Consider the following 26,812-nt stretch of genomic DNA (forward strand, 5'->3'; position numbering starts at 1 on the left):
TACAATATAAAGATATAAAATTTTATTATCAACATATTTAACAATGATTATGCACACAAAGTCTTCCAGGAAAATTCCTTGAAGTAAAATATTCAGTTTTCCTTCATATTCCACATTAGCATGAAGTTCTACAACATAAATGGATAATTTGCTGTTATTAGCACAACTTACAGATACACAGAATATTTAACATGTCCTCATGCACACTTTCTCAAAGCAGCATATAATTACAGCTTCTCATTAAACAGAGCATTTATCTTACACATTTTTATACCATTTTGGTATACAATTTTTCCATATTTTCATTTTACATATTTACAAACTCTTAAAAAAAGTTTTACAGTAACGCAAAAGTTATTACTGGCATAAGCAAAAGGAAATGGGTGGGGAAATCAGGTGACTATGGATGAAATGTTGTCATTTGGCTCAGACAAAGACGATAGATCGAAGTCTTTCCTAGCTGGAACTGTTCTCCCCAATACTGGTATCCAATGCACAAGCTGTTTCTCACCGGTGTTAAGCCTTAGGCTGCCTCTTTGCCAGTCCTAGGAAAAGTTTCCACCAATTTCAATACCAACTGTATTTATAAAGCAAATACTACAGAAAGTAGTTGGTATGACTGGCTCGCACTCAGTTATTAATTTCTTAGAAATCCCTTGTAATCACTGTGTACGTGGAAGTCTTGCAGTAATTAATGGATGATGTCTCCTTTAGACCCAGGATCATTATGTGCTGTGGGGCCTTCCTGTGTACATTTCTTGTCTTGTACAGCTGCAGTAGTGATGCAAATAACTACTTTAGCAGTAATAAAAGGAAAGCCAGGCTAGCTTTTTAAAAAGATTTCTTCTGTTTGACCCTTAGATTTCAATACTTTACTCAGAGGTGAATTTATGCCACCTACTCCCAAGCTGTTTACAACCCACATTGGAATATTCTTCAAATAGTGTCTCTGCTCTCCAATAATGGAAATAAGAGGAGTCTTGCTAGCAAAACTGGTTCCTCATCTGCTTCACTGCTTTTGGCATCTTACTGTATATTGAATTTGATGCAACAGTGATTCAACCAAGCTACCATAACACTGTAGCACTTCCAAAATAGAAGGCTATTTTGCATGGCAAACATTGTTTAAATATAATCTCTAAAAATGACCACAGAAATTATTTTCTCACTATTTTCATAGTGAGATACTTCAAGTACACATTTCCCATTCTTAGCTTTTCTATTTCCACTTTGAATGTAGTGATGTCGTGAAGTTTATTCAAACAAAACAGCAAGAGAAATGGGTTGAAAACAGCTTAGAAAAAATAATCTCCAAGTTAGATTAAAATATGTTTTTAGTAAATGAAATTTCAACGCATGACACTATTTGAGAATTAACTGTTAACAACCAGTTCAGATGGTGATAAGAAACACTGGTGTACTTTGCACATTGGTCAAATTTTATCTTTCATAACAATTTTGGAGAGAATTAAACAATATCAGAGGGAAAATACCTGAGTATGTAAGAATCATGTAAATACCAGTTTTTGAAAACCTACTTCCTGTACCCACTGTTACTCCAACGGAACTTGAAAGGATTTGGCTTATGTAAACAATGCCAAAATGGTTGCCAAGTCTGATTCTGCACATTCAAATAGGGAGAGTTATCTCGGAAATAGTAAAAATGAGAATGGACTCTACAATTTTAGGATACAGAGCATCTTCCATACCCTTTCAAAATAGTCTAAAAAGAAGTGCTGAAGGTACATTTTACTTTATGGAAAGAAAACCACCACTAACTTGGATTACTTCTTTAGTGTTTTCCTATATGTTCTTCTAAAGTAATACCGACTAAGAAGTTAAAGGGAAAAACCTGCTCTTCCTCCCCAGCAATTTCCTTGCTTTAGCCATACAACAGTGCTTTGGCTTCTAACAAAGAAATGATCCCTGGCACAAAAAGGTTATAATTTCAGGTACTCTCCAAAAATTTCACAGCTCCATATAATTTTAGAAATCTTTCCCTCTCTCTCTTCACACGCACACAAAGTCTCAGGACACATCTTTAGCAGAGCACTGATTTAATGTGAAGTATTCTATGACAGCAAGGGCACAACCACATGAAGCTGGAGCTCCTTTGGTCCTCTCTGAGTGAGTTGCTGCCTTTGTGCAGCCTCCCCTTCATGATCCTGAACAGCCACCAGAAGGTTACTGCAATGGGCACGGTCTAGAGCAGTTGTTGCACTAAAGCAGAACAAATCTCCTTTTTCCCCAGAGTGACTCAGCAAGTCTAGCAGGACTTCATTGCCCTATTCTGCTTAAACTGCTTTAATGATGAACACAATTCCCTAGTGCAACCCAGCACCATAAAGTAGTAGACTAACAGTGCTTTTGGGAATCTTCTAAAGCAGCAGGGCAGAGAAATTTTACAAGAGTAAATCTCTATTGTAAGTACATGAAAAAATGAGATACTTTTAGAAACTCAAGTATCTGAAAACAAAAGTAGTTACAAACAAACATCTTAAATAAAGAACCGAACAATGGTGTAGGAGAAAACCAACTTCTAAATAGAGAAGCAGCAGCATTGTACAAGGAATATTTAATTCCCATATAACTTTGTTCCAGCACAGACTGGAATACAGATAATCACAACATGTGCTAGTAAAAGTTCCCATCATACAGGTGGCGACTGGTATGACAAAGAAGCTGAACTGTGCACAGAACATGCTCACAAGCTGACTCTCAGGCACGTTCAATACATGAGCAACTACAACTGCTCCTAGCATGTAGAGTAACTATCTAGAAATACAACTTAAGGGACAACTGATTCAGGAAAAAAAAACTCTAAAAATGAAATGTTTGGAAATTTGAAACTGTAATTCCTTAGAAAGCTTTCATACTCTATTCTCTGCAAGTAACAATCTCCTCCAGCATTCAGGAAGACCAGTAAAAAGCCAGTACTGGCTTCCTTCTGAGATTTGTTGTGGCTGAAATAATTCCATTTGAAAGGGTTGTTTAAAAAAACCAACACAGACACTTCTGCTGTGGCAGTAAAGCATGTCATGAAACACATAATCATACAAATAATTTTGCCCCACTGAGATTATTTTGGCTCAGCTCACTACAACTTGCCTATTTGCCCGTATCTTCCACTTATAGATCTGGTAAACTTACTGAAATGTATTTTAAAAATGGCCTTAAGTCTATATCACTTATTTGAAGGAAGAATAGGAAGCTTGTGTCTTCTTGCACTGATTAAAAAAAACCCAAAACACTGAATTCACTGCTTCCAGCTCAAAAGGCTAAGGTAGAAAATTGAAAGGGAAATGAGGCACTTCATACCACGCGGACAGTATACAAAACAGCTAATGCAAAATGCAACAGATGGATGGCAGTAGGCTGTACATCATCCTAAAGAGAAAAAACAACAACAACAGCAACAAAAAAAGAAAAACAGCAGCAACAAAAAAAACCCCAAAACAAGCAAACCAAAACCGAGCAGCAAGGAAGCAATTTGAAACTCAGTATACAATCTGTGAGACTTTAAAACAGAAATAGATAAAGATTTTAGTCCACAGACATCTTGCTATTAGGCATTTTATAAGACATGTAAAAATTTTGGTTTCTTCAGTTTTCACCACAACCATTTCCATCATTTGTTTTCTCAGTTTTATCCTTGTAAACAGAAATAGAAGCAGGATGTCCTTCCTGGGAGTTGGTGTTCAGATGACAGCAGACTGTAGGAACCCAAAGAAGTTGTCCACCTAGGAAAACTTCAGAACTGGCTGTACTCCAGATGCACAAGTCTGTCTGCACTGAAACCAGTCATTCAATCACTGTCAGACTCTTCTTTATACTTGGCTCTAATAGCTTGCCCATTCTGAAGAGGCATCTCTTCATAGTCACTCCTGTGAAACAGACACGTGTTGTAACTTCTGAACATGGTGTTCAGATAGGAAGTTGAAAATAAAGAGGAAAGTTCTAAACTACATTGAGGCATCAAATTGTTACTTGGGTAAGAAGCTGGTATCTATTTTTCTTCCTTGTGGGAGCTATGAACAGCACATGATTTTCCTCCAGAGGATGATGCATAATAAAAGTTATTCCAGTGAAAGCCATTTTTCACACAGAATAGCAAGAAGCAAGCTGATGCTACCACTACTCATCTAACTAACCAAAGGCAAGCTATCCCAGCATGAACTTGTTCAGGTTACTGCAGCGTTGGTCCCATCCTCACTGTTCCAGCCACTTCAGCGTCTTTGGTAAGAGGTGGAAACATCACGGGTGTATTTCAGTGTCAACACAGAGACACCTGATTGGGATGGGTCTCAAGTGCTACTGTAATTCTCATATAACATAAAATCATCCAAGTCAAGGAAGTTTTGCTAGACTTGATTATTCTTCATTCAGTAAGTGCTGGAGACTTAAAAAGCACCACTCTCCTTGCCTGAAGCATTTATATATGAAACGGCTCTTTGCTAATTCCATCTGACTCCTGCAGTCCTTCCCAGTGTAAAAAGGAAGCCCTTTCCCTTCACAGCTCTTACTGCTTTCACTCCATGAGCTACCAGCATCATAATACCTTCTTACCTGTTTGTTTCAGTGCCATGGCAATCCCTTTTAGAAACCAAAAAAAAGAAAAAAACATGCATTCTCATTGTATTTCTGTTTCAGAAAAGGCTATAGTTCTATTCTTGAGGCAGAAAACTTTCACTGACAAACCCTTCAGTTAATTAATATGTAAAAGATATTACAAAAATAACACACCAGAAGTAATTCTCCATAGGTATTTTTTAATCTTACCCATAAATCACATCGTCATCTGAATCATTCAGCATAGAAAAAGCAGGATTGTCTTTCAACTGTGATTCTGAAAAACACAAATAAGGGTTAATTTAGTGTGTTAAATAAACATGACTGTAGTGCTAACTCAACATTGTAGCAACAGACACAACAACTTTCAGGCAGTCACAACCACAGTTCAACAAAACTGTATCAAACAGGAATTCTCTCCTTTAAATTCACTACCCTTCAGCCACATAATTATAGTGTTCTTAAGAGTTAAAGAGACGACATAATTATCTAATTTTTAGATAAGTATTCTCCATGTTGTCGCAGTTAATTTCCTCCCCTGTGCAATCTCCCATGTCGTATTTCAATCTGCACATAAATTAATTATTCTTAATCAAAATTTCATATGCATTTAAAAAGCACAGACTCCTTGATTAATTTCCAAGCTAAAAATATAGTAGACCAAAGTTGGAATCCCTTGACTGCAAGTCAGTGATTATCCAGTTATTCTCTATCCTTGAAAGAGATGAAGGAACAACTTGTACCTTTATGGTGAGATGAAAAGAAACACATACTTTCCAATTGCTATTTATGACAAGTCCCTCTAGCTTGTTTTAAGGGCTTAATTTCTTGCATAATCTGTGCTGCTTAGCTGCAGTTCATAGTTATATGCAAGTAGCATATAACTATTCAATCTAGCAATTTGCCATAGCAACTTTTTCCTGGCAGCATTTTAGCTTCTGCTGTCCACAAACAAATAGTTCTGCAACCCAGCAGAAGGGGTGCTTTATCTCTATCTGCATCCAGCCAGTTCTTTTTCCATTCTGGATGGAAAAATAGCATTTTCTGGAACAGTTTTGTCCATCTCAACTCTAAATTAGAGAAAGGACGAGCCCCACTATTTAGTGCCTTTCCCCTGCATGCTCTCAGCATACACAATACGACTGGACAGGTTGCTAGATAATCTCAGGCCTCCTTTCCCATGAAAGGTTGGGCTACATCATCTTTCCAGGTCTCTTCCAACCTGGGCTCTTTCTGTGGTTCTGTACCTTGAACAGAATGCTTAAAGCAGAGAATATACTCAGTAAAAATATTTATTTTAATGATCTTGTAGTGAGAGAAATGCTTTATAATAATCATCATGTAAGTCAGACTGTCTCCTTTATATCACAATGCAAAACCAGAATTGCCACTGACTCAATCCTTTGTCCCTCCTTATATAGGCCCTGTGCAGCCCTCCCCATAGCAAGTTCTCCAAAATTTCTCCCATATTAGAGATCACTTTCACTCCTATTTTTCCAACAGCACTTGGATTTCAGAGTCCAGTTTGCCAGCATGCTGATGTATTAACTTTTGTTAGAACAAAGTACAAATGAAGTGATGTTACTAAAGGGCTGTCTGTGAGTCACTTCAAAGGTTGGTGCATCACACGCAAACATCATAGTGACTGTAAACTTGAGTTACGTGCACAAGAATTCAAGCCCAGCTAATCAGTTGATTACATTTTATGTGTTCCTTCATATTTCCAATACTATTTGCTCAGGAGCAGTGAGTGCAGCTTCTGCTTATGTTAACTCACAGCAAACCAGAATAGTAATGAGACAACCAGAATACAAAGGCATTGCACAGCATCTGCTAATATGGCAGCTCTTGTCATGCATGTTGCCAGACAATGGCTCACACTTACCATACAGTGCATTCTTCGAGGGGGAATACACAAAGGCTAATGTGTAGAGATAAAAGTTCAATAACCCATAAAATGATAAGAATTCTGCTGGTACTAAGTGTTAAGGATATTGCTCAATATAGTTCCATACATATTAACTTTGGAAACAAGACCCAACCCATACACAGGCTGTTTCAAAGGAAAGAATGTTTACCTTACTCAAGTTTGTGAGCATGAGTGCCTAACAAAACTGCATGTTTTAAATTCAATGACAACTAATGTACTCAACCTATTTCAAGGTAAAGCTCCCACTGGAAACAGAGCTTTAACAAGTAACATTTGCTGAGGCACAGTCTGCTCTTGAGCAGTGGAGTGTATGGTCAATCAAATAGCTCTGCCTTGAATGCTGAAAGAAAGCAGAGTAAGTTGGGTGTTCAGGTGGGTTTGGTTTGGTTTATTTTTTAAAAAGTTCTTCCTTGGCACAGAGATGAAGAAGGAAGGAGAAAGGACTACATGTGGATAGAACTCTGAAGATGGTTTCTTGCCATTGTTTTAGGTCAATACTAAAGGTTTTACACATTGTATTCTCCTACCTCCCAACTCATATCTAAGCTAATCAGCAACCAGAGCAGCTGCAGTCACACAGAGCAAGGATCTCATGGTTAAGGGCCAGGAATACAGGTCACAATCCTGCTGGCAACAGACATCAGAAACAGTCCTTCCCAAGCCACTTGAATTCTCTGTTGTGACCTGTATCACATGTAGACTTGGACCAATACACAAATGCATTTTCAGTGACATCAAAACTATTAATTTCTCATATTTTAATATGCCCCATGACAACTGGTAAGTATAGAGCAAACAACTGAGGCAGCAAACACAGCCAAATTTGCCATAATATCTCACTAAAATTAGTTAGATATGCATAAGGTATGCATATCTAAGACTTCATTCCTCTTGGAGAGTATCATGAGCAGTTGTGATGCATACCATGTGGACACACTAGACTGAGACAACTTTTACAAGAGCCATGGCAAAATGCTGACAGGAAATCCTAAACAAAACAGACTCAGCTACAAGAGTCCACCTAGAAGTCAAAGGTCTCAGTCTTAGGTACATCATTTTAAAGAACCTTCTGCATGAAAACAGATCAACATTCCTACTTGAGCACTATCACAACACAAGGATATAGTTCTGATAATGAGTTGACAGCTCAGCAACAAAGTTGTCCTGTAGAACTTGTGCTCCAAAGCGTAGGTAGAGTATAACAATGCTGTGGGGAAAAAATAAAGCATATCGGTGTACTGTGTCCTTAGGCTGCAAAATTGAAATAGTAGGTTGATAGAAGAGTAAATGAGAGAGTAATTATGTTAACATGCAGACCATTTATTTTAAGATACATTTGCTTAGCTAGTTCTAAATTAAGAGTAATTGTTTTGTGATTAAAAGTTAGCACTCAGCTGAGAAAAGCAGAAATCCTCAGATTTCATCCACTACAGACAATCCAATAGTCAACAGCTATTTGAAATAACAGCCTGGTGTGGGGAAAACAGATATTAACAGTAATGTAAGATATTAACAGTAGACTTCTGCTTTGACTAAGTGAAGCCTACAAAGCTCCAGAAGAGCTCTGCCAAGTGAACTTCTAAATCTTGTGCACTGCCATGGTAATCAAAATAATATAAACTTAGCTCAAAAAGCCTCAGAAGGGTTAAAAAATTAAGAAATGCTTGCCATCACAATAATATTAAAAGGCATTCTTCAGTTTCATTGACTAACTTACTACAACAAACTGTATTCAAAGCCCTGAAAAAAGGTTAGAAAAGTTAGAGTACTGACAAATGTACTTTGAAAAGCCTTACCTAATGACAAGCACTACAAAGGTTAATGCAGTCAAGAATTTTAACCTGAGATCTGAAAAAGATTGAGAAAAGTTGCTATCAGTGAATTTGCACCTACATCTAGGAGAAGCAAGTCTGTTTGGGAAGAATCAAAGGAAGTATTCCTTACCAACATAAGGCATGTTTCGAAGTTCTGAGCATGCCCTCACTATCAGGAACAAAAGGTAGAGAATGTATGTGATTGCCACCACAAGGAAGAAGATTTTCATTCCCTATAAGGAAAGTGTTACGTTTTATTATTTAGTAAGATTTCATATATTCCTTCTTCTGTCAATAGAAATAATTAGTTCCCAAAAGCACAACATAGAACGGTCCATTCATACAGGGAAAGTAGGCTCATGAAACAAGGATGGTGATACATTCAGGGAGGTTTTTGGGGAATGTAAAGAAAGGATGCTTAATAAAAACCAGGATTTTATTAACGGAGTTCAGAGTTGGCTGAATCTCAATAATTCCCTAAAAACACAGCTCCCAAGAACAATACAAAGACCCATGTACATCAAATCTTCTGTTACAACAATAAAGTCTGAAATGTACTAGGGTAGAGGTCCTTGGTGGGAGTTACGATGTACAAAACTGAACAACAGACTAAAAATTGTTTTCTTGCAATCCCAACAAACTTGTGGTGTTTAGTCTCCAGATTTGCAAGACAATTTACTTTTCTCAATGGGACAGATATCAATATGGTGTATTCATGATCTAAAGCAAAAACGAAAGTACTCTAGTCAGAATAAGACTGTCTGACCAGCATTTTCTGTTTTCTAAACTGTGTTATACACTTTTATAAAAGAACAGGCCTGTATCTCCTTATATTGCCTAACTGTACCTGACAATTTGGACAGCAAGAAGTAATTTTTGACTTACCTGGAAATTACCTGTGTCAACCCTGTATTGATATGTAGGGTCATGTACTTCATTCACGCTAGAAAAAATTCAAAATTAAAAAGTGGTATTAAAAATGCACAATTCCAGACAAGGTTAAAAAGACATGCTGACCAAGAAACCCACTCACAAAGAAAAAGTTTAAGGTTACTATGTACAGCTTATAACAAAAGGGTTTGGCTGTGTAAGTTGGTGCAATGCCATTAATTCCAATGGAATCATGACAATTTACCATATATAGCAAAATAATTTGAAGAAAAATGGAGGATTTAAATTGGGATCATGTCTAATCTCCCCACTTGTTTTTTAGAAAATGTGTATCATGTAAATTCCTACAAGCCTTCAGGATTCCTACAAGTCTTCATGATTCAGTGTCTACATTTTATCCTTAGAAAATTGTGGCATGAGGCCTTCCCTCATAGCAATTTTACTAATAGCATGAGCATTTCCTGCAACTGCACTGCTTTCAGTAATGTACAATGGCAAGGAGAAGGTTAGAAGGTATCTTTCTTCTGAGAGATAAAATAAGGGACAAACACCTGAGACTAAAACAGTATAAAACTACAAATGTACTAAAATGGATGAAGTTTTCTGTGTGGGGAAGAGTGACACCTTTAACACAACAAACTGGAAAAAAGGGAGAACCACTAAACCAAGCAAAATAATAGAGTTCTGAGTAAAGACAGCATAGCTTGACTAAGCCATGTCAGTACCAGTTGTGCAGGTTTAATAGTCAAGAAAGTCAGGTCAAACTATGTCATAATTAGTCACGGAGAAACTGTTGCTTCAGCTACTCAATTAGCTACAAATGCTAATTGAGCCACAGCACTAAATTCTTGTAGGGAGCCATAACATACTGACAAAGTAGAATGATTTCCACATCACACTCAGATTTATGAAATTATTTACGACTAGGTTGTCCATGGAGAACTGTTTTCAAATCAGTCACAATTTGCAGAACAGAAAGATGAAGAATTTGAACTCCATTCCTGTATCACAATCCAAACATTAAGAAATAGATACCACCAGGTACACACAGTATTCTCATTCTTGAACACTCTCAGCTCATACTTGTGCAATACATTTTAAATTACTTACGTTTGCCATATTCCCAGTGTAACAGAGGCCAGCCACAACAGTCCAACAATAAAGAATTTGGGCAGATAGAAAGTTAAGCACTTCCTTTCCCCCTGTAAAGAAAACAATAGTGTGGTGAAAGTGTGAACTCATACTTCAGACTTTATTTGTTCTTTACAAAATAAAATAACTGTTATCTTTGTTTCACTCAACGTGAACTGGATTAAGAGACTTGTCTTTTGTATTTTTATCCTGCACAAGTGACTAAAGAAGACATTATATTGTATCATCATTTGTGTTAATAAGATGAATTAGACTTGGAGCATCCTATTTATAAGGTCCCACATATTTCCCTGATAATGCAAATACAGGCATAGGCTCCAGAATTCCTACTTCTCTTATATAGTATTTTAAATTAGTTTAAAAAACCAATCAACTACCACATACAATATCAAAACCCTTGAAGCAAGAATGAAGCATAATGGCATCATAATTCTGACGACTGTCTCATCTATTGCATTTAGGCTTGGTTGACTCAAAATAATCTACTTCACCATAAATCATTCTAACTCCAAAGCTTCATATGTCACATTGTACTTTATGAATTAAAAAAATGTTTATTTAGTAAGAATTTGATTTCATTTTTGTCACCTTTTGAGAGAACTGAACAAAACAAGTCCTGTCTCCTCAGTAAGTAGAAGATACTGTTGCATCTCTTACCTGTACTCTTATACCATGGTAAACACAAAGCCAGAACAACAACAATGCACACAGAAACAGTGACTGGAATAGATCATCCAGCATTCCAGGAAACCAGCTGTTCACCAGAAAAGAAAGGGGGAAAAATGGATCTGTAACAAAACAACAACAACAAAAAAAGGTTAAACAGAGAGAAAAAAAGCCTTTCAGTGTGATATGAAAGTAGAATCTAATTTCAGCAGAACAAAAAAAAAGCCTAGATTTTTTTCAATTTACCCCAGTAAATGAAATTGGAGCTTCCTTTATTTTAAATAAATTAACAAAGAAAATGGTGCCTCCAGCAGCAATCCACTCTGCTGTAGGAATAATCTTGAATCTCTGCCAACATTTCTAGAGGATTTTAGGTTTTATTAGACTTTCTATTAAACCACTCTTAATGGTGACAATCTAAAAAATTATTGTATAATGACTAAGATGCAAATATTCTTTTGGTACTGCTAGAAAGTGCTAGAATTTTTTTACTGGACCAAAAGTAGCCTCCATTTTTAACTAAGCATGAATATCTGAAAAATGAAGACAGCACACAAATAAAAATTGAAAGGTGAAGTATGGCAAGCACCTATTCCAATCAGAGCTTTAAATAAATAGTCGACATCCATGTGACTGAGAAGAACAAAATCCACCCACTCATGCCCTTGAATTTGCTACACTTGGAAAGGGCTGGGTTTTTTTCAAATTTAGTTTTCTGAAGCTTTATAAACAACTGCTTATAAGTTCAAGGAGAAATTCCATTTTCCCTCCTCTTTTTGTCTTTTCTTTTTCTGCTTCTGTTTTAAAAAGGTGGCTTTCCAAAAATTCAAGGATACAAGTACCATTGTAAAGTAGCAAGAGAGGAAGTAGGATGGACATCCATTTCTGTTCAATACCCCAGTCTCTCATGGAGAATTTCCGCAGGGAATGTGCAAACAGACACTGTAAAACAACAACAACAACAACAATTTGTAAGGAAGGAATACAGCCTTCAGTGGTTTAACCAGAGCTAAGACAGAGCTAAGCACACTGCCAAGGCTACTTCACGAGGCCTTTGCCACTGAGAACACTGTAAAATGGACACCAGGTCTCCTAGTTTCTACTTCAAGTTTGCTCGCTGACCCCAATGCAAATTACTTAATTTCTCAAGCAAACTGGGAAGTAAAGCAGCCAGTACCTGAAAATCAACAACATGTGAAAAAAAATACGTTGCCTCGTTACTGGTACCACACTACCAATGACTTACGCTTGAACTCACTTCTTTAAAAAGCAGATTGCATTTTATATTCACAATTACCTGAGCAACAACATCTGCAAGAAAAATGCTATGGAAGTGTGTAGTACTTTGGTGTTCCTACTCTGAAAATTCAGGATTTAGATTTTATGTTGGCTTTTTTTCCAAGAAGCCAAGACAGGTTAGAGAGGAGACGTCATCTAAATCATAGCATAATGTAGGTTGTAAGGGACCCCTGGAGGTCATCTGGCCCATGCTCACAGGCAAGGCAGTGATACCTTTAATGTTAGATCAGGGTCAAACAGCTCACACTCTGGCCATCCTATTCCTGAGCCTACCTAAAGAAAATAATACTTTTCTTTAGCATCTTATCACAATTTCCTTTGTCTAAGCAATTCCTTTTCTGTTTAATCCAAACCCAGAGTTTAGAAAAACAAGTTTTCCCATTTATCCTGTTTTCTTAATGTCCCTTCAATATCACTTGTAAAAACATAAAAGCAGCAACTACATAAGTATTTCAGAAACATTTCTACATCCATTCAGTAACATGTCAACTTTGCTGCCTGGGGTTAAATTCCTAAACACAGCATTACAGAGCACTGTTATCAGCTGCCTACATAATAAACTCCAGAAAAGCTGCAAAATAATCTTACCGTGACCATAAAAGTAAGAACTACAAAGACAAATCGGAACCATATCTCCACTTGTGAAAAGGTTGGATTGTAAGTCTTCCACTACAAGAAAACAGAATGAGTAATATTTTGACAAACTACATATGACATCAATAATCAGCACTTTACTGCAGATACTGAAAAGTTCTGTGGCTTTTCAAAATTTTAAGGTATAACCAAATTCCACTGCGTCACTATGGAAAAATAAAGACAAATTTGTAATCACAGGACCATTTGATAAAAAGATAAGAAAAGCAGCCTAATAGCCTTGCTTTTCTTTTATCCTGCCACTTCCTAACATAGTGCTGTCATATGTTAAAGCACTCTCAGGACAAATAGGATAGTCTCCATTGACCTCAATTGCACTTTTTCAATCAAAGTCTGAATGCCAGTAAATGAGTAAATCCAGTGTGTTGTTCTGTACTACCAGGGTCAGATGAATAAATTGATTATGAAGAAGTCAGAAAGGTACAGGTGTACTTCCTGTCAGGAGTCTATGTTCTTAAAGCTTACTCACTTGTCTTGGAAGTTAAAAAAGAGAAAATTATGTAAAGGAAGGATAAGTAGCTTACCAGAAACACAGAAATTTTTACACAGGTTAAGGAGGAAAGCCTCCTTCTTCTACTCTAATTATTAGAAGGCATAGATATTAATTACAACATGTCAGTTTACATAAACTCTGCTCTGTTGACAATTTATCTCATACCTGGCATGCTTCTGAAGCCATTTTTGAAATGTAAGCTCCCTGGCACAACACATGCTCTGCTCATCTGAACAAGCTTTACCTTTCAATGTATTAAATCTGTCAACCTCTGTCTTGTCTTTTTAAACTGTAAATGTAGAATGAAAATTATATGTAAAGAAACCTATTATACAAAAGGCAATCCATTGATTTCAACTGAGATCACCATAAACAATTGTAATAATGAAATAAATGCGACAATTTTAGTTGCTGCAGGAAAGTTTGGGTTGAATTTGTTTTGGGATTGCATACAGGTCTGTCTTAAAGGCAGCCTGTAAAGGAAGATAAAAAACTGTACAACTATAAATGCCCCAATACTATGTTCTGTTTGAAATCTGGAACTAAATAAAGGGTTTGCAAGCCTAGGGGATTTTTCCCCTCAGAGCTTATTTTTAATTATACTCTTTATGCACTGGAGTATTAAAAATACTAATATTTAGAAAGTTAATTTGATATGTTAAAAATATTTTTCCTTTACAGTAAGATATCTGGTTGCTACCTGCTCTGACACAGTGAATGCTGTATACAGGTAAATATACCAGAGTAATCTGTATTATAAACTTGGTTCAGTTCCCTTTTCTCCCAATGCAAATGTTTCTAAATTGCTTTCTGGAGTCAATCAATACACATTATATAAGTGCTTCATAAGCAATCTTTAGCACTATTAACTGAGATAGTTATTCCACTGGAGAGCATTTGAGTGAATTCTTTTAGCAACCTGCTTGTGTTAGCTGAAAAAAAACCAATTCTCTTCCTCATAAGCATAGCGCTCCTCAAAAAAATCTCTTCATTTTCCTGTGACTTAGTTAAACCTTTCCAGTTCACACTAGTATGAAGTCTGGAAAATTTTGCTAATTCAAATACACCTCCTGGAGAGACTGAAAAAAAAATACTATCCTGCAGACATGCAGCATCTCTATAAGCAAATGCAGAAAACTGGATGTTCTAAACAATATCTCCCAGCATTCAGACTAAATTTATCAATTACAGAATATAGCAGCAGTAGTTCTGAATCTTTTTCCTTTTGGAGTTAGAAAATTTAGTCTTGACCCTTATCAACAGTAAATTCTGTAACAGCTCTGACATCAGTAGTGACAGAAAAAATAATTATGATGCATTTTTTTATTTATCTTCAAAAATCTGATACTTTTTTGTTACAGTTAAATCACACTTTAATACAGCATTAAAGAGACTTCTTTTAAGAAACTAAACCTTCATACTTACTGTGAAAGTAATATTCTGGATGGTGGATCTTGTTAACTTGTTCAGATCTTCAAAGCTAACAAATATGTTGTACTGAGTGTAGTTCAGGTAGCCCAGGTGAGCAACAATGATTTCACTGCATTTCTGTGAACACACACAGAAAACAGAACATAGAAGTCTTCAAATTATTCCAGAATATGCACTGTTAGTACAGTCAGTCTAATCAAGACTTTCTTGAAAGGTACCAGAGAGAGTAGAAGAAACTGCTAAAGTGAGTCAGGTGGATCAGTGGCTGAACAATAAACTCAAATAAAAGTGCCAGCTTTTCACCTGAGCCAGTGACAGCAACCGCTTGCAGCACCAGGATGGAACCAAATAACTCTGTCACTAACTCAAGCTGGTGAGATGTGCCTACCTTATACTAACTCATTTAAAAAGTTAACAGGAGAAAAGAGAAAAGCGAAGTATATTGCTCTCTTAACTGTGTAATTAAATCTAACGGATCAGTATTAATTAATTTCTGCAAATTTCATAGATATGTACATGTATCCATATAAAAAGAAAACACTTGATTTACTATATATGATTATCATAAAAAACTTCAGCTATGTCCTTCCTAAAGGATTTGCATCTGGAGAAGCTGTTTTGAATGTCTTCAAGCTTAAAAATTTCAGTGAAAATTACATTAGAATCTCTAAATATTTCTTCACACTCGCAAAAAATGTGGCTTTTTCAGAACACAGTTGCCAGCTGATTTCAAGCAGATTCTGCAAGGTGTTGAAGAAGAATTTTTCTCTCTTCTGGAACCCCGTATCAAATCTTCTGCTACAACATCCATTTCTTCAGTACTGCTAAACCTGTTTAGGTGACTGAACAGGACCCACTGCTTTCCTGACAAAGAGCAACTCTTACAAGACGGGTTTTTAACAGTCAACAGACACAAGTCACAGAACTAAACAGAAAAATGACGGACAGGAAGGTGTCTTGTCAGCATTACTGCCTACGTTGCCATTATAAATAAAACTGTCCTGTAGAGTCTTTCCTGAGACATGTTTAACAGGTACATTCTTATTTGCAATGTAAATCAGCATGCACACAGATTTAAAGAAAATGCCCTACATCAGAGTTTTGTTTAAGCAAGTGCATACTTGTGCACAACTGAGTAACCTCGTCCGATTGTGAACTTGGTTGTTAAAGTATGGTGTGCTTCCATCCTTCACCACTCCCAGCACTCTGACTGTCATAGTCACATTCTTCTTGAGGGATACTGGAATTAAAACAGGAAACATTAATCTATTGCTACTTGCAGAAATGAAATCTCAAATAGAGTTCCAAATTTGTTTAAAACACATATGCTATCCAAATACTACTCAGACTTACCCAGCTATACATTACTGGAGTAGGGTACAGTATTTTTATATATAGGCATTAAGTCACAAGCCCTGTACTGAATCTACAGATTAACAATTACTAATATAGTATTTCTATACTATATATATAGAGGAAAGCTGTATTGAATAAAAAAAAAAGCTGTATTGAATATACAGGAAAGCTGTATTGAAAAATCAATACCATTACAATCTACATATCCAATTCCCCCCAAAATGAAGAAGGAAATACACAGATTATCTAGATACTATTGTTTTCACAAAAATAACAAACAACTTGTCCCCTACTCCTGTTGCTTACAATTCAATCACTGCTGTCCATCTCTTTATCAAGGGAGGAGAGTGACGTGGAAGAAAAGCACATCAGAGGAAAAACCCACCAACCACAGCCAGAAAGCAACAGGATCATACGTGCGACAGATGGAATTAAAGGTACAATAGACAGGTTGCTATAGCAGTTTCCTGAGAATTAGGTCAGATTCTCACCGTCATGCTGATCCAACTCAACCACACAGGTCAGCCACAGCTGCTGGTTATAAGTTGACAGTGGCGGCGAACTTAAATTAAATGGCTTCAGCTGTAAAAAACCCCACAAGGTTAGCACCAGCCTTTACACTGCTACATAACATATCTGTGGTTACAATGATGAAAGGCATGTTAATTATGTTTGTGACAATGTTTTTGAGAAGAGATTTGTATGTGCTACTCTCTGGACAGCGTGATAAGCAGCTCACACAGAAGTCTTCCACAGAAGTAACTTAAACGGCACACGTGTTTTGCAAAGCATTGAAGTAAGTAAAGGTACAACTACCTAAACCTTATAAAAGCAGCAGCAATAAAACAGAAAAGTTCAGATGTGAAAAACAAAATCCTGAGGCCTAGCTTGAATATAAGAAATAATGTTTAGAACTTTACATCAAAAGTCAGATTTGTGGGCCTTCATCTGCTACACAGTTTTAAACTTTTTAAACTATAATTACAAAAAAGCCCTATTTTCCACTAGGTTTTCTAAAAATTCCACATTGAGTTCAAAAGAATGAAAAGTATCATTAACAGATAAAACCTACATGCAGGAAAGACTTCTCTAACGTGAAATCAAGATGTGCTTCCCACCCACAGTACTGTATCAATCCAAACATATATAGGTGATGGGTAGGTAAAAAAAAAAAAAAAGAAGTGTCCCAGTGTATTTAAAGGAAATGCACTTTAAGAAAAAACACACAAAAAAACCTTTTTAGCCCTTTCACAAAAAATATTTTAGATATTAGGTTGACAATGAAGAGTTAGAAAAACAAAAATGCAAGAACTGAGAACCAAAATATGAAAGCACTTGAGAATATGTGAATGTTCCTCTTAGGAAGCCAGACCCCATGTCTTGGTCACATGATAGCTAACAATTAACAAGAAATATTTCTTTACAGATGATAAAAAGGGAAATCACAAGAGAGATAGCATTAGTTGCCACTGAGTGCATTGTTTTCAAATGCATGTTCTCATTTTCTATTTCTGAACCCCCTACAGGAATCTCCAACATTAATTCACCAGGGAAAAACTCACATGCTACTTTATCAGAAACACCCTAGAAATCTCTACCTGACCTGCTCCCAACAGTAAGAGACCAGAAATTGCTGCTGGGCTATTCATGAAGTAACACAGTGGCAGCAGAATACTGCACATTCAGCTTCACATTGGAAAGCACCACTAAGACATTCTGCAGTAAAAGTTTAAATATTTAAAATAACTGGGGGGAAGGAGAGAAATGTTAAACATTACTAACATCAAATAAAGCCATTCATATAATCCAACAATATTTAGTAACTCTTACCTTTAGGCTGTTATTTAAGTCAGTTCTTGCCACAGAAGTTTCAATTACATTAGGACCTACACAATATATAAGAAGGAAGAAAGAAAATAATATTGAAGTATACATAAAAGTGATGATGTAAATATAGGTTTTCAAAAGACTGTACAAAATACCTTCTGCAAAGAAGGTAAATGGTATTCCACTTTTCAGATAAAGGGTAAAGCACCTGGATATCTCAATATAATTTATAAATTTGACCTGCATGTTCCTTTAAGCATCTCTGCCATGGTATTTCTACACATCATTAAATAAATTATAAATCAAGAACTCCACGTCAAAAGCCCTGAATGTGTACTCTAAACTACTGCAATTTTAGTAGTAGTTTTTAATTCCTATATATCTCTATCTTTATCTATCTATAGACGTATATGTATCTCCCAGGATTTTATAGGAATGCAGTCATGAAAGCACTCAGCTACAGAACCCCCTTGTTTAATTAGATGAGGCTGCTGAGGGCTATGTCCAGTTAAATCTTTAACATCTTTAAGGACAGAGACTCCCACAACCTGTCTGGGAAACCTGTTCCAGTATTTAACTACCACTACAGTAAGAAAAATGTCCTAATATCTAACTGGAATTTCTTCTGCTCCAGCTTATGTTGCACCTCTGAGAAAAGCCCCATCTTCTTTGTAACCCCTATAAGGTGGTTCCAGACAGCAGTACAGTTTCCCTTTAGGCATGCAAGAGCATGGAGTACAGACGACAAGAGGAATGCACACATGTTTGTGTTTTTATGTACACAAAACTCAAAAGGACTAAACCAGGAGAGTGACAGGGAAGAGCAGGAAAACATCTGTGTCTACACAGCAGGTTGCAGAGAGATGTATAGCACACACAGAGAAGATGTATAGCAGGTAGGGACATAAGCAAGACATATACACCTGTACTTGGGCCACGAAGATCCCTCTGTCCAAATGGTCTCTTGGTCTCTCCCTGTATATATTTGGTCTGGCAATTTATTGGATTTTTTTTAACCCTCAAAATATGCTCTTTCAATTGCAAACTCAGTACTATAAAAATTATACAAGAAAAGCGGTTTCTCACTCAGACCAAACATTTCAAAGTTACTACAAAGAAAGAATGGAAAAGGAGTTTATAAATGGGCAGCATGGGATCACTCTGTCCAAGCTAGGTTAGCTGTCATGACAGCTCTAAACATGCAGCACTGCTTGGGCTCCTACACCTACCCTACCCTACCCACCCATCTTATATACTTAAAAGGAAAAATTAAGAATTTCAGCCATCACAGCCAGAATTTCGTATCAGAATTGCAGTGCAACATCACTAACACCCACCCACTATAAAGTCAGTTCTGCATCATTGAACTTTTCAGTTCTCAAGTACATATAAACCAGATTTTTTGAAAAACATTTTTTGTTTTAAAAAGCAAAATTGAGTTTCAGTAGGTGTTTACAGTTGGTAAGTCATCATATATCAGTAATTAAGTCTTGACAAAACAAATAGAATTAGCCTTTTTTAAGGGTTTGGTTTTTTTTTAATTGGAAGATATGAACCAATATTGGGACAAAGAAATCACAGTGAAAGTTCTTAACAGCAACCAAACAAATAATGAAGCTCTCGTGCTATAACTGCTTCTTCTCTAGCAAGTGATATATAAAAGCTTTTGAAACAAAATGATGCTGCGGCTGAATTACTAACAAATGGAGACTAATTTAAATAGTTATTGTTTTTCTTTTAGTCTTGCTCACTTAACATAATAACAAATAAAGGCAAAGAACTACCCTGAGCTGATGAACTGCACAGCTACCAAAAATGAGTTCTGCACCTTGGATTTTCTTTGAACTTGTCTCACCCTGAAGATAATACAGATCCATTGTGAAAAGAGAAAGAAAGTGCAACTTGGAAAAAAATCCAAACAAGTCTGTGTCTGTTTTCGGTTACAGGAACTGTAAGAGCAGCATCCATCTCCAATCAAACTGTATTGATTTCTCAGATGAAAATCAAGAGTTCTACCAGGCTTCCCAAACTGCAGGTACAGATGTTGACTGCGGGCAATGGCACATTTAAGTAGCACAGAAAATATGGATGTATCTCCCGCACTTTCATTTACTTAGTGGGTTTGGTGAGCTTTTCTCAGACTGTACCCTTTAATGAGGGAGCATTCTCTTGTTAGGGCCCCTCCTTCTACTCACAGGAAGCAAGCACCTGTCAACAAAAGCTGTGAGGAATATCACAGTAATTGTTCACTGGATCTCCTCCCAAGGTAAACAGCATTCTTTTAAAAACATTTAACTTATAATAATGAACACTGTCAGCCAAACTATCCAGCAAACCAGTCTTACAAAGACAAGAATCCCACAGCCATGCCATCTCCTGAAGGGGATCACAGGCATGGCCTGGGACCACGGCATGGTACAGATGACCACGTGTTGCCTTCAGCAGCCAAGTCCCCTGGGCCAAAGCTAACCATACCACCAGATTACTCTGCTTGCAGACACAATACACCAGCACAGCTCCCTCTCAGCTTCTGCTACTGATTAGGAACAAAACACTCAGTTTTCTCTTCCAGGAGCATTGCCTAGTCTTACATAAAACAATTTTCTTTCACTTCTTGCAGCCTGGCAGTATAAGTACACAACTATAAATATCATTCAATTTTAAAGCCAAATAGTCCAATTACACTAAATTAAATAATTCAGTTTTTCCCCCCTTTATCATAAAATGTACTTTTGCAAATGTGTTGATGCAAATAACGCCCTTCAGCATCCTTCAGCAAGTCACAGGAATATCAGCGGTTGACCTTTATGAACTGAAAGCCAGTTTAGACCTTTGGCTGCTATGATAAATCAAACAGCAGGAAAGAAGGTTTTATTTCACAGACAAATTTTATTATTGAAGGCTATTATGAAAAATATACTGCCTACAAGGCACAGATGGGCATAAAAAGTCCAAACAGCTGCCTCCAATTAACCCACCCTTCTTTCCAAGTCAGGCAGGACTGGATGGCTCTGAGGCCTGGGAGCCCTTCTCACTCTAAAGGAGGAGGAGGACAGGGCAGAGATAGAGACAACCCAACAGGTCAAAAAGTGTCAGAGAGGGGTACAGGAGAACACACTGGACATGCTGAGCGATGTGGAAGTCAGCAGTAAAGCAGAGGTAGATGGTAAAAACCTAAAGTAATTCTTATGTAGGGGTGGGTTGCTTAATGAACACCAGTCACTTGACTTCTGCGTTGATAAAGCTCTTCTGACAGCAGAGTATCAGTACATTTAACACTGCTAGGAGAGCACACTGACTTATTTTTCAAGTATGTTTTAGCCCTGGAAAAGCCCTCTGGCATGAAATAAAGAAGAGTCACATGCTTTTCAGCTCCCTAGTGACACTGCATCTTTGTTGACCAGACTACCACAAATCTCTCTGATCTCCAGGATGAGTACCCAGGCTTTATGTGCTTAGCCTCCCAGGTCATGTCAGGACTCTCACAAAGATCTCTGAAACCAGAGATCTAAGCTCATATATGTTTGACAAGTGAAGTTCATATTTTTACACTAAAATATTTTGTAATTATGTGGCATCTATCACCCAAGCATTTAGAAGGCTTTACAAACAGTTATGAGTTTCCTCACAGGAAATCAAGTATTACCACTATTATTTTACATATAGAAATACAAAGGAAAACAATTAATATAGCAGTCTGCTGAAAAATTATGTTGCAATGAAGCTGCTTGTTTCAGTTTATTGTCTGTCCCCTGCAAAGCAGTTGCAAATACCAAGTCTTTGTAGGCAGTACTTCTATGAAAAAGCGAGGTGGAAGAAAAACTTCCCTGTCCCCCTGTCCCTGTCAAGACAAAGACTTCCTCAGACATCTCAGGAGCAGTAAGCTCATTAGCATTTAAATACATCCGTAAATACCAACAGGTTTAGACAAAGTATATGAGCACTGTAATCTTTTAAAAAGAGAACATCCTTACCTGCTATTCCTATGAAGACTGTCAGACCAAAACAAATAAAGAATACTACAAAGACCAGAACAAAATGCCTTTTGGACAGTGTATACAATCGCATCGGTGCCAGCCTACAGGAAGCAAAAGAAACCACAGAATTAGTGTCTGTCATATTTCTAAAGGGGCAGAAAATAAACCCCATTCACTCTTCAACAAAGAAAATTAAACCAAATGCTGAGGTAACACGTAACACTAAGAAAAAAGATATTAATGCTGCTTCACAGAGCAAAGATAACAGGAATTATTAAACACATGTATGTGCACACACACCTGTGCTCCAAAATGTATTAATTTGGCCCATTTTTAAATGTTAGGGTTTTCTATTGTCCTAAAACTTGAGCAACAGAAAACATTTCTCAAACGGAGAAAAGGTTGTTTGTGTTATTTCATACATTAATAACTTAAACATCCAAGCCCCTATGTCTCCTGCAATAAGAGCTTAATCTAAAGGGACAGACATCACCGACAACTCAGTTACCTGCATAGGATCTTGATGAGTTGTCTTTACCCTATAAATATACTTCAACCTAGCAGGATCATCCCTAACAAGGGATAGAGCAGAACTCCATATCTGCTAGATGCGCATGCTCAGGCTTTGAACTCTTGTCTGAGCTCCACCAAAGCTTGGGAAATAAAAACCTGAACTCAAGTTTGCTATTGGACACCTAAATATAAATACACATGCAAGCAATGACATCTCCTGCACTATGCATTGGTGGTTATCATTAGGTTAAAGACAAAACAGGGGCAGCGGTGTGGGTGTGCATTGAAAATACCAACTACATTCCCTGGAAAACAGGTGACTTCCAGTTCGGTTAGCCTAAGGGAAATATTATCAAATAAGTAATCTTACATAAGGTGGACAAATCCACCATGTTTCAAAATACAGCAAACATTTCCTCTTGAGTTACACCAGAACTGAGCCACCACATACCCGACTTTCTACTGCTGTTCCAGGAGGTATGATCATAGGAATCTGTACAGTTTATATGGGAAAGCTATAGGACTGGGGGGGGTGGTGGTGTTTTTCAATAAATTTGCATGAGCACCATCATGGAAAGAAATGAAACCTTAAGACTTTAATGACAGCACTCCCTTTTAGCTTGGAATAAAACTTCTTTCTTTTCACCAGCTCAATGGTGCTCTTACTGGTTCATTACATTAACAAAGACTTGCAGAAGAGGTGGTGAAATCCTCCCCATAAGCCCAGCCTGAACTCTGGGACCAGGTACCATGAGCCGCATGCATGGTAGCCCTTAAAGCAAGACAAACAATTCACTTTAAACCACTACAGGGATTTAATAATAACAACCTCTGTTTTCTTTGAGAATCACTGCATTTTTGCCAAATGAAGCACTACCAAAACCAATTTGCATTATTTCTTTACTGTACAGTTTGAGAGATCCAAATCTTATTTTATTAACACAGAAAGGAGGTGGGGAAGGGAGGAAAACCCCACAGAAGTACTGAGAACTGCAAGCAAGTAGCTGCAAATGTTATGAGCCTGCACAAACTGGCTGTGCAGGACTCCCGGCACAGCACCTGCAAAACACTTGCCACACACCTTTACACACAGCAGAAACTCTGCATCAGTCTAGAGGTCAGAACAGCTGATTGTACAGCCAAAAAAGGCAAACCATACGTGAAACAACCATGTAATTACCACATAAGTAATATCAGATCATCACACAGAAGCCTCACAGACAAACAGGGTTTTAAGCTGACTTTTAAAACCACAAATAGAGGCATCTCAAAGCAGAACTTGTCTGCACGACTTTTGCAGGGATGTAACTGCAGTATTTTTCCTATATCAATGTCTTAAAACCTCAGCCTTCATGGACTTAAACCATGTTAAAGCTATTAAATCTGTACTAGTTCTAAAACAACTAATTAATGCGCATTTTTCCATCAGCTCCAGGGGCTCCTTCAGTTCCACAAATGACCTGGTGTTCCCTGTCTACCTGAGTACACCAAGTATGGGATATTATCTTGAGATACCGAAGTATTAATCTTAGCAAGAAAATCCCTGACATATAAAAACAGTACATAAAATGTAGACGTGCCTAAATTATCTGTAAGGGTTCAAGTGGATACCAAATGCTTCATGGCAGCGCACCCACTGAGGATCTCTCAACACAGGAGTCCATGGCTTGAGCACAGCTGACAACTGGAAGGGTATCATGTTTGTAGTAAAGCATAACATACACTTGTGCTGTCTGAACAGCTCACATCTGGGCATCCACTTGACAGCTACAGGCTGATGCAGGATACCTCTGACTTGCTGTGCATGTTCTTGGTACTTTTGATAACTTTCCTAATTTCAAAGTTTTTGCAAACATTTCAAAATGCATGATGTGGACATGAAAAGCAGCTCCCTCCCCACACTCCTGAAAGGAAAGCCACCAGTTCCTCACCCAGCCAACAGTGTTACAACCACTGGCAATTAGCACCTTGGTTTATGCGTAAGCCAGAGTAGTGTGCTTCTGAGCTTTTGAAGAACACATTCCAGACATTGGCTCATTCTTTATTCCAGCTGCAACACCTAGTAGTTGGAATGGGTAGGTGTACACCTACCTACCAGCAGGGATGCTGTACCCAGCCTAGAGTGGAGACACAGAGAGCAGGGACACACCCCGTGTTTTCCTTTCATTCACACCTGTACTCCTCAAGTCTCATTTAAGCCACTGACTGAATGTGCTGCTTCAGAGGTCTGTAAGGCAACGTGGACACTTCACAGCAAATACAAGAACTCAGCCAAATCTTAACTGCATTTCTCATGAGGGCAAACCACAATTTACAGCATTCCTATCAGGTGATGCACGCTCCATTGCCCCTCGCCACAGCTGCAGAACTTCCTTGTGCAGATTTAAGTGTCTCCTTGCACCTACCACCAGCTGACAAACAAAACAGACAAAATCACCTTCTCATAAGTTCACTGTTTAACACCTGCCTTTTGGAAAGAGATTACACAAAGTTTATGAATATACCTAAGTGCAAGTTGGTGATGCCCCACTGACAGCCTCTATCTTACATGTGAAAGGCCCAAGAAAGAAATGAAATGTTGGAAACACATTTATAGGAAAATCAAAAAAGAATACTCCCTCTGGATGCACCTGTTCAAACAAGTAAAGAACTGTGCTTTGCTTTACCAAATAAAGTGGAAGATACTTCAATCAGCCCAACCACAGTAGTCCAAAGCTCAAGACTAGGCATCCAACTGACTGCAGGTCTTTCAGGCAGCTTTTACCACCTACACTCAGCTTTACCCTAATTCAGAGTGGTTTATAATTAACTTATGTCTGAAACTGACTGCAAAGGAGGAGAAAACACTGAGATACAAACAGAGAAATAGTATATTTACACATCTCAAATCGCAGTCAGTAAAACTAAACTGCTCTAGTGCAGCCTGTGACAGAGTAACTCTGGAAACACACACTCAAAACGACTACAATCTTTCAGGAGCCATTCATACATCTTGCTCTTGGAGTAAAGCTTTGTCTCCAAAGGGTCAGCAAAATGTTCCTCAGGATATTCCTCATTTTCAAATCACTTCTCATGACTGCACAACCAAGTCTTTAATGAAGACCATCATGAAAAACAGAGCCTGTTATGTAACAGTTTTCACTAAAGACTGACTTTAAAGAAGGGAAAGCTGTGGTGAAACCAAGATTAAGCAGTATGTAGGCACAGAGTCAATATTAGAATCAGAAATAGCTCGCTTTTATGCACAGCAGCTTTTCTGAAATCCTAGCCTCAACATCTCTGCCTCCAACTGCTCTTCTCTATTTTAGGCTCACTCCCAAATAGAACCATCAAACCCACTTTGATTTGAATAATTATATATTCTAACTACGTTGACAGTACTGGGGCTATCCATGCACCCTGCACTTGCTCATGGTTTAAATATATTGCGTATTGCATGCTTGGTGTCCCTCAGAAGACCTTGAATTTCTTCTTGCAAATGTATTCCACAAGGGTTAATAGCTAATGAGGCAGCACATGGCTACACAAAAAGAGGCATAAAATTAACATTGTCAGTACTGTATAGAACTCTACATGACAGCTGACAGATAAACACGGCTATGCTTCACCTTTGTATGTGTGCACGGGATGGGTTTGGCTTTTTTGGTTTTTTAGTTGTTGTTCGTTGTATTCGATTAAGTCTGAATAATTAATCACGGCTATGGCTCTTGGTCATGCATTTCTTGGTCCATGCCAAGAAATATCCGGGAAAACAAGTTTTTTCTTTTTCCTTTAACAAACTATCTGAGAGTGAAGATACCGGGGGTGAGGGGAGGTTTTATTCGCCATATAAAAGGCAAACTCACAGCGTTCACCTAAAGAAAAGGACAGTCACCCTCGGGGCTCTGAGTGGCGAACCGCAACCTCAGAAACATTCATTTAACCCTCGGCGAGCCGATTTCCTTAACGAGGATAACCCGTATAAACTGAATTAGACTCAGACCGCCCAAAGAGACTGGGGGCTCTCCCTCCCTGCAGATACCCGAGACCCGTCAGGACACAATCCCGTGCCGCGTGCTCCAGGACTGACCCTGCCGGAGCAGGCGGGCTGGACCGGACGCCCAATGACCGCGGTCCTTTCCGAGCCTGCCCGTTCTGTGATTCTGTCGATGACAACACTCAGCTCCTCCCTCACAGAGCGGAGTTTGTTCTCCCGGACCGGGACCCGGACCCCAGCGAACCGGCGCCCCTCAGGCTCGCG

General features: G+C 37.9%; 1 protein-coding gene across 1 annotated transcript; it reads right to left on the reverse strand.

The window, feature by feature from the left end:
* On the reverse strand, positions 1–26,371 carry TMEM181 (transmembrane protein 181). Its single transcript, XM_031056281.1, has 17 exons — positions 26,181–26,371; positions 22,057–22,160; positions 18,086–18,141; positions 16,747–16,837; positions 16,021–16,139; positions 14,894–15,016; positions 12,910–12,990; positions 11,865–11,964; positions 11,014–11,144; positions 10,315–10,406; positions 9,199–9,256; positions 8,444–8,546; positions 8,296–8,347; positions 7,624–7,706; positions 6,455–6,544; positions 4,780–4,846; positions 1–3,884 (listed from the first exon to the last, which is right to left on the reverse strand). Exons 2-17 carry the CDS (start codon positions 22,148–22,150, stop codon positions 3,806–3,808), a joined length of 1,419 nt encoding a protein of 472 aa, XP_030912141.1. The 5' UTR covers positions 22,151–22,160; positions 26,181–26,371; the 3' UTR covers positions 1–3,805.
* Positions 26,372–26,812: the final 441 nt, after the last annotated feature.

The sequence above is a fragment of the Geospiza fortis genome, unplaced genomic scaffold (assembly GCF_000277835.1).
Source record: "Geospiza fortis unplaced genomic scaffold, GeoFor_1.0 scaffold162, whole genome shotgun sequence".
Taxonomy (NCBI): Eukaryota; Metazoa; Chordata; class Aves; order Passeriformes; family Thraupidae; genus Geospiza; species Geospiza fortis.

What these genes read in the sequence shown, in the direction of transcription:
- TMEM181 (XM_031056281.1), bottom strand. Translation starts at nt 22,150, where the DNA reads ATGCGATTGTATACACTGTCCAAAAGGCATTTTGTTCTGGTCTTTGTA. An exon ending in CTCGAAGAATGCACTGTATG is followed by an intron (nt 4,847 to 6,454) that starts GTAAGTGTGAGC and finishes TGTGTTTTTCAG; the next exon opens with AATCACAGTTGAAAGACAAT. An exon ending in GATGACGATGTGATTTATGG is followed by an intron (nt 3,885 to 4,779) that starts GTAAGATTAAAA and finishes TCTGTTTCACAG; the next exon opens with GAGTGACTATGAAGAGATGC.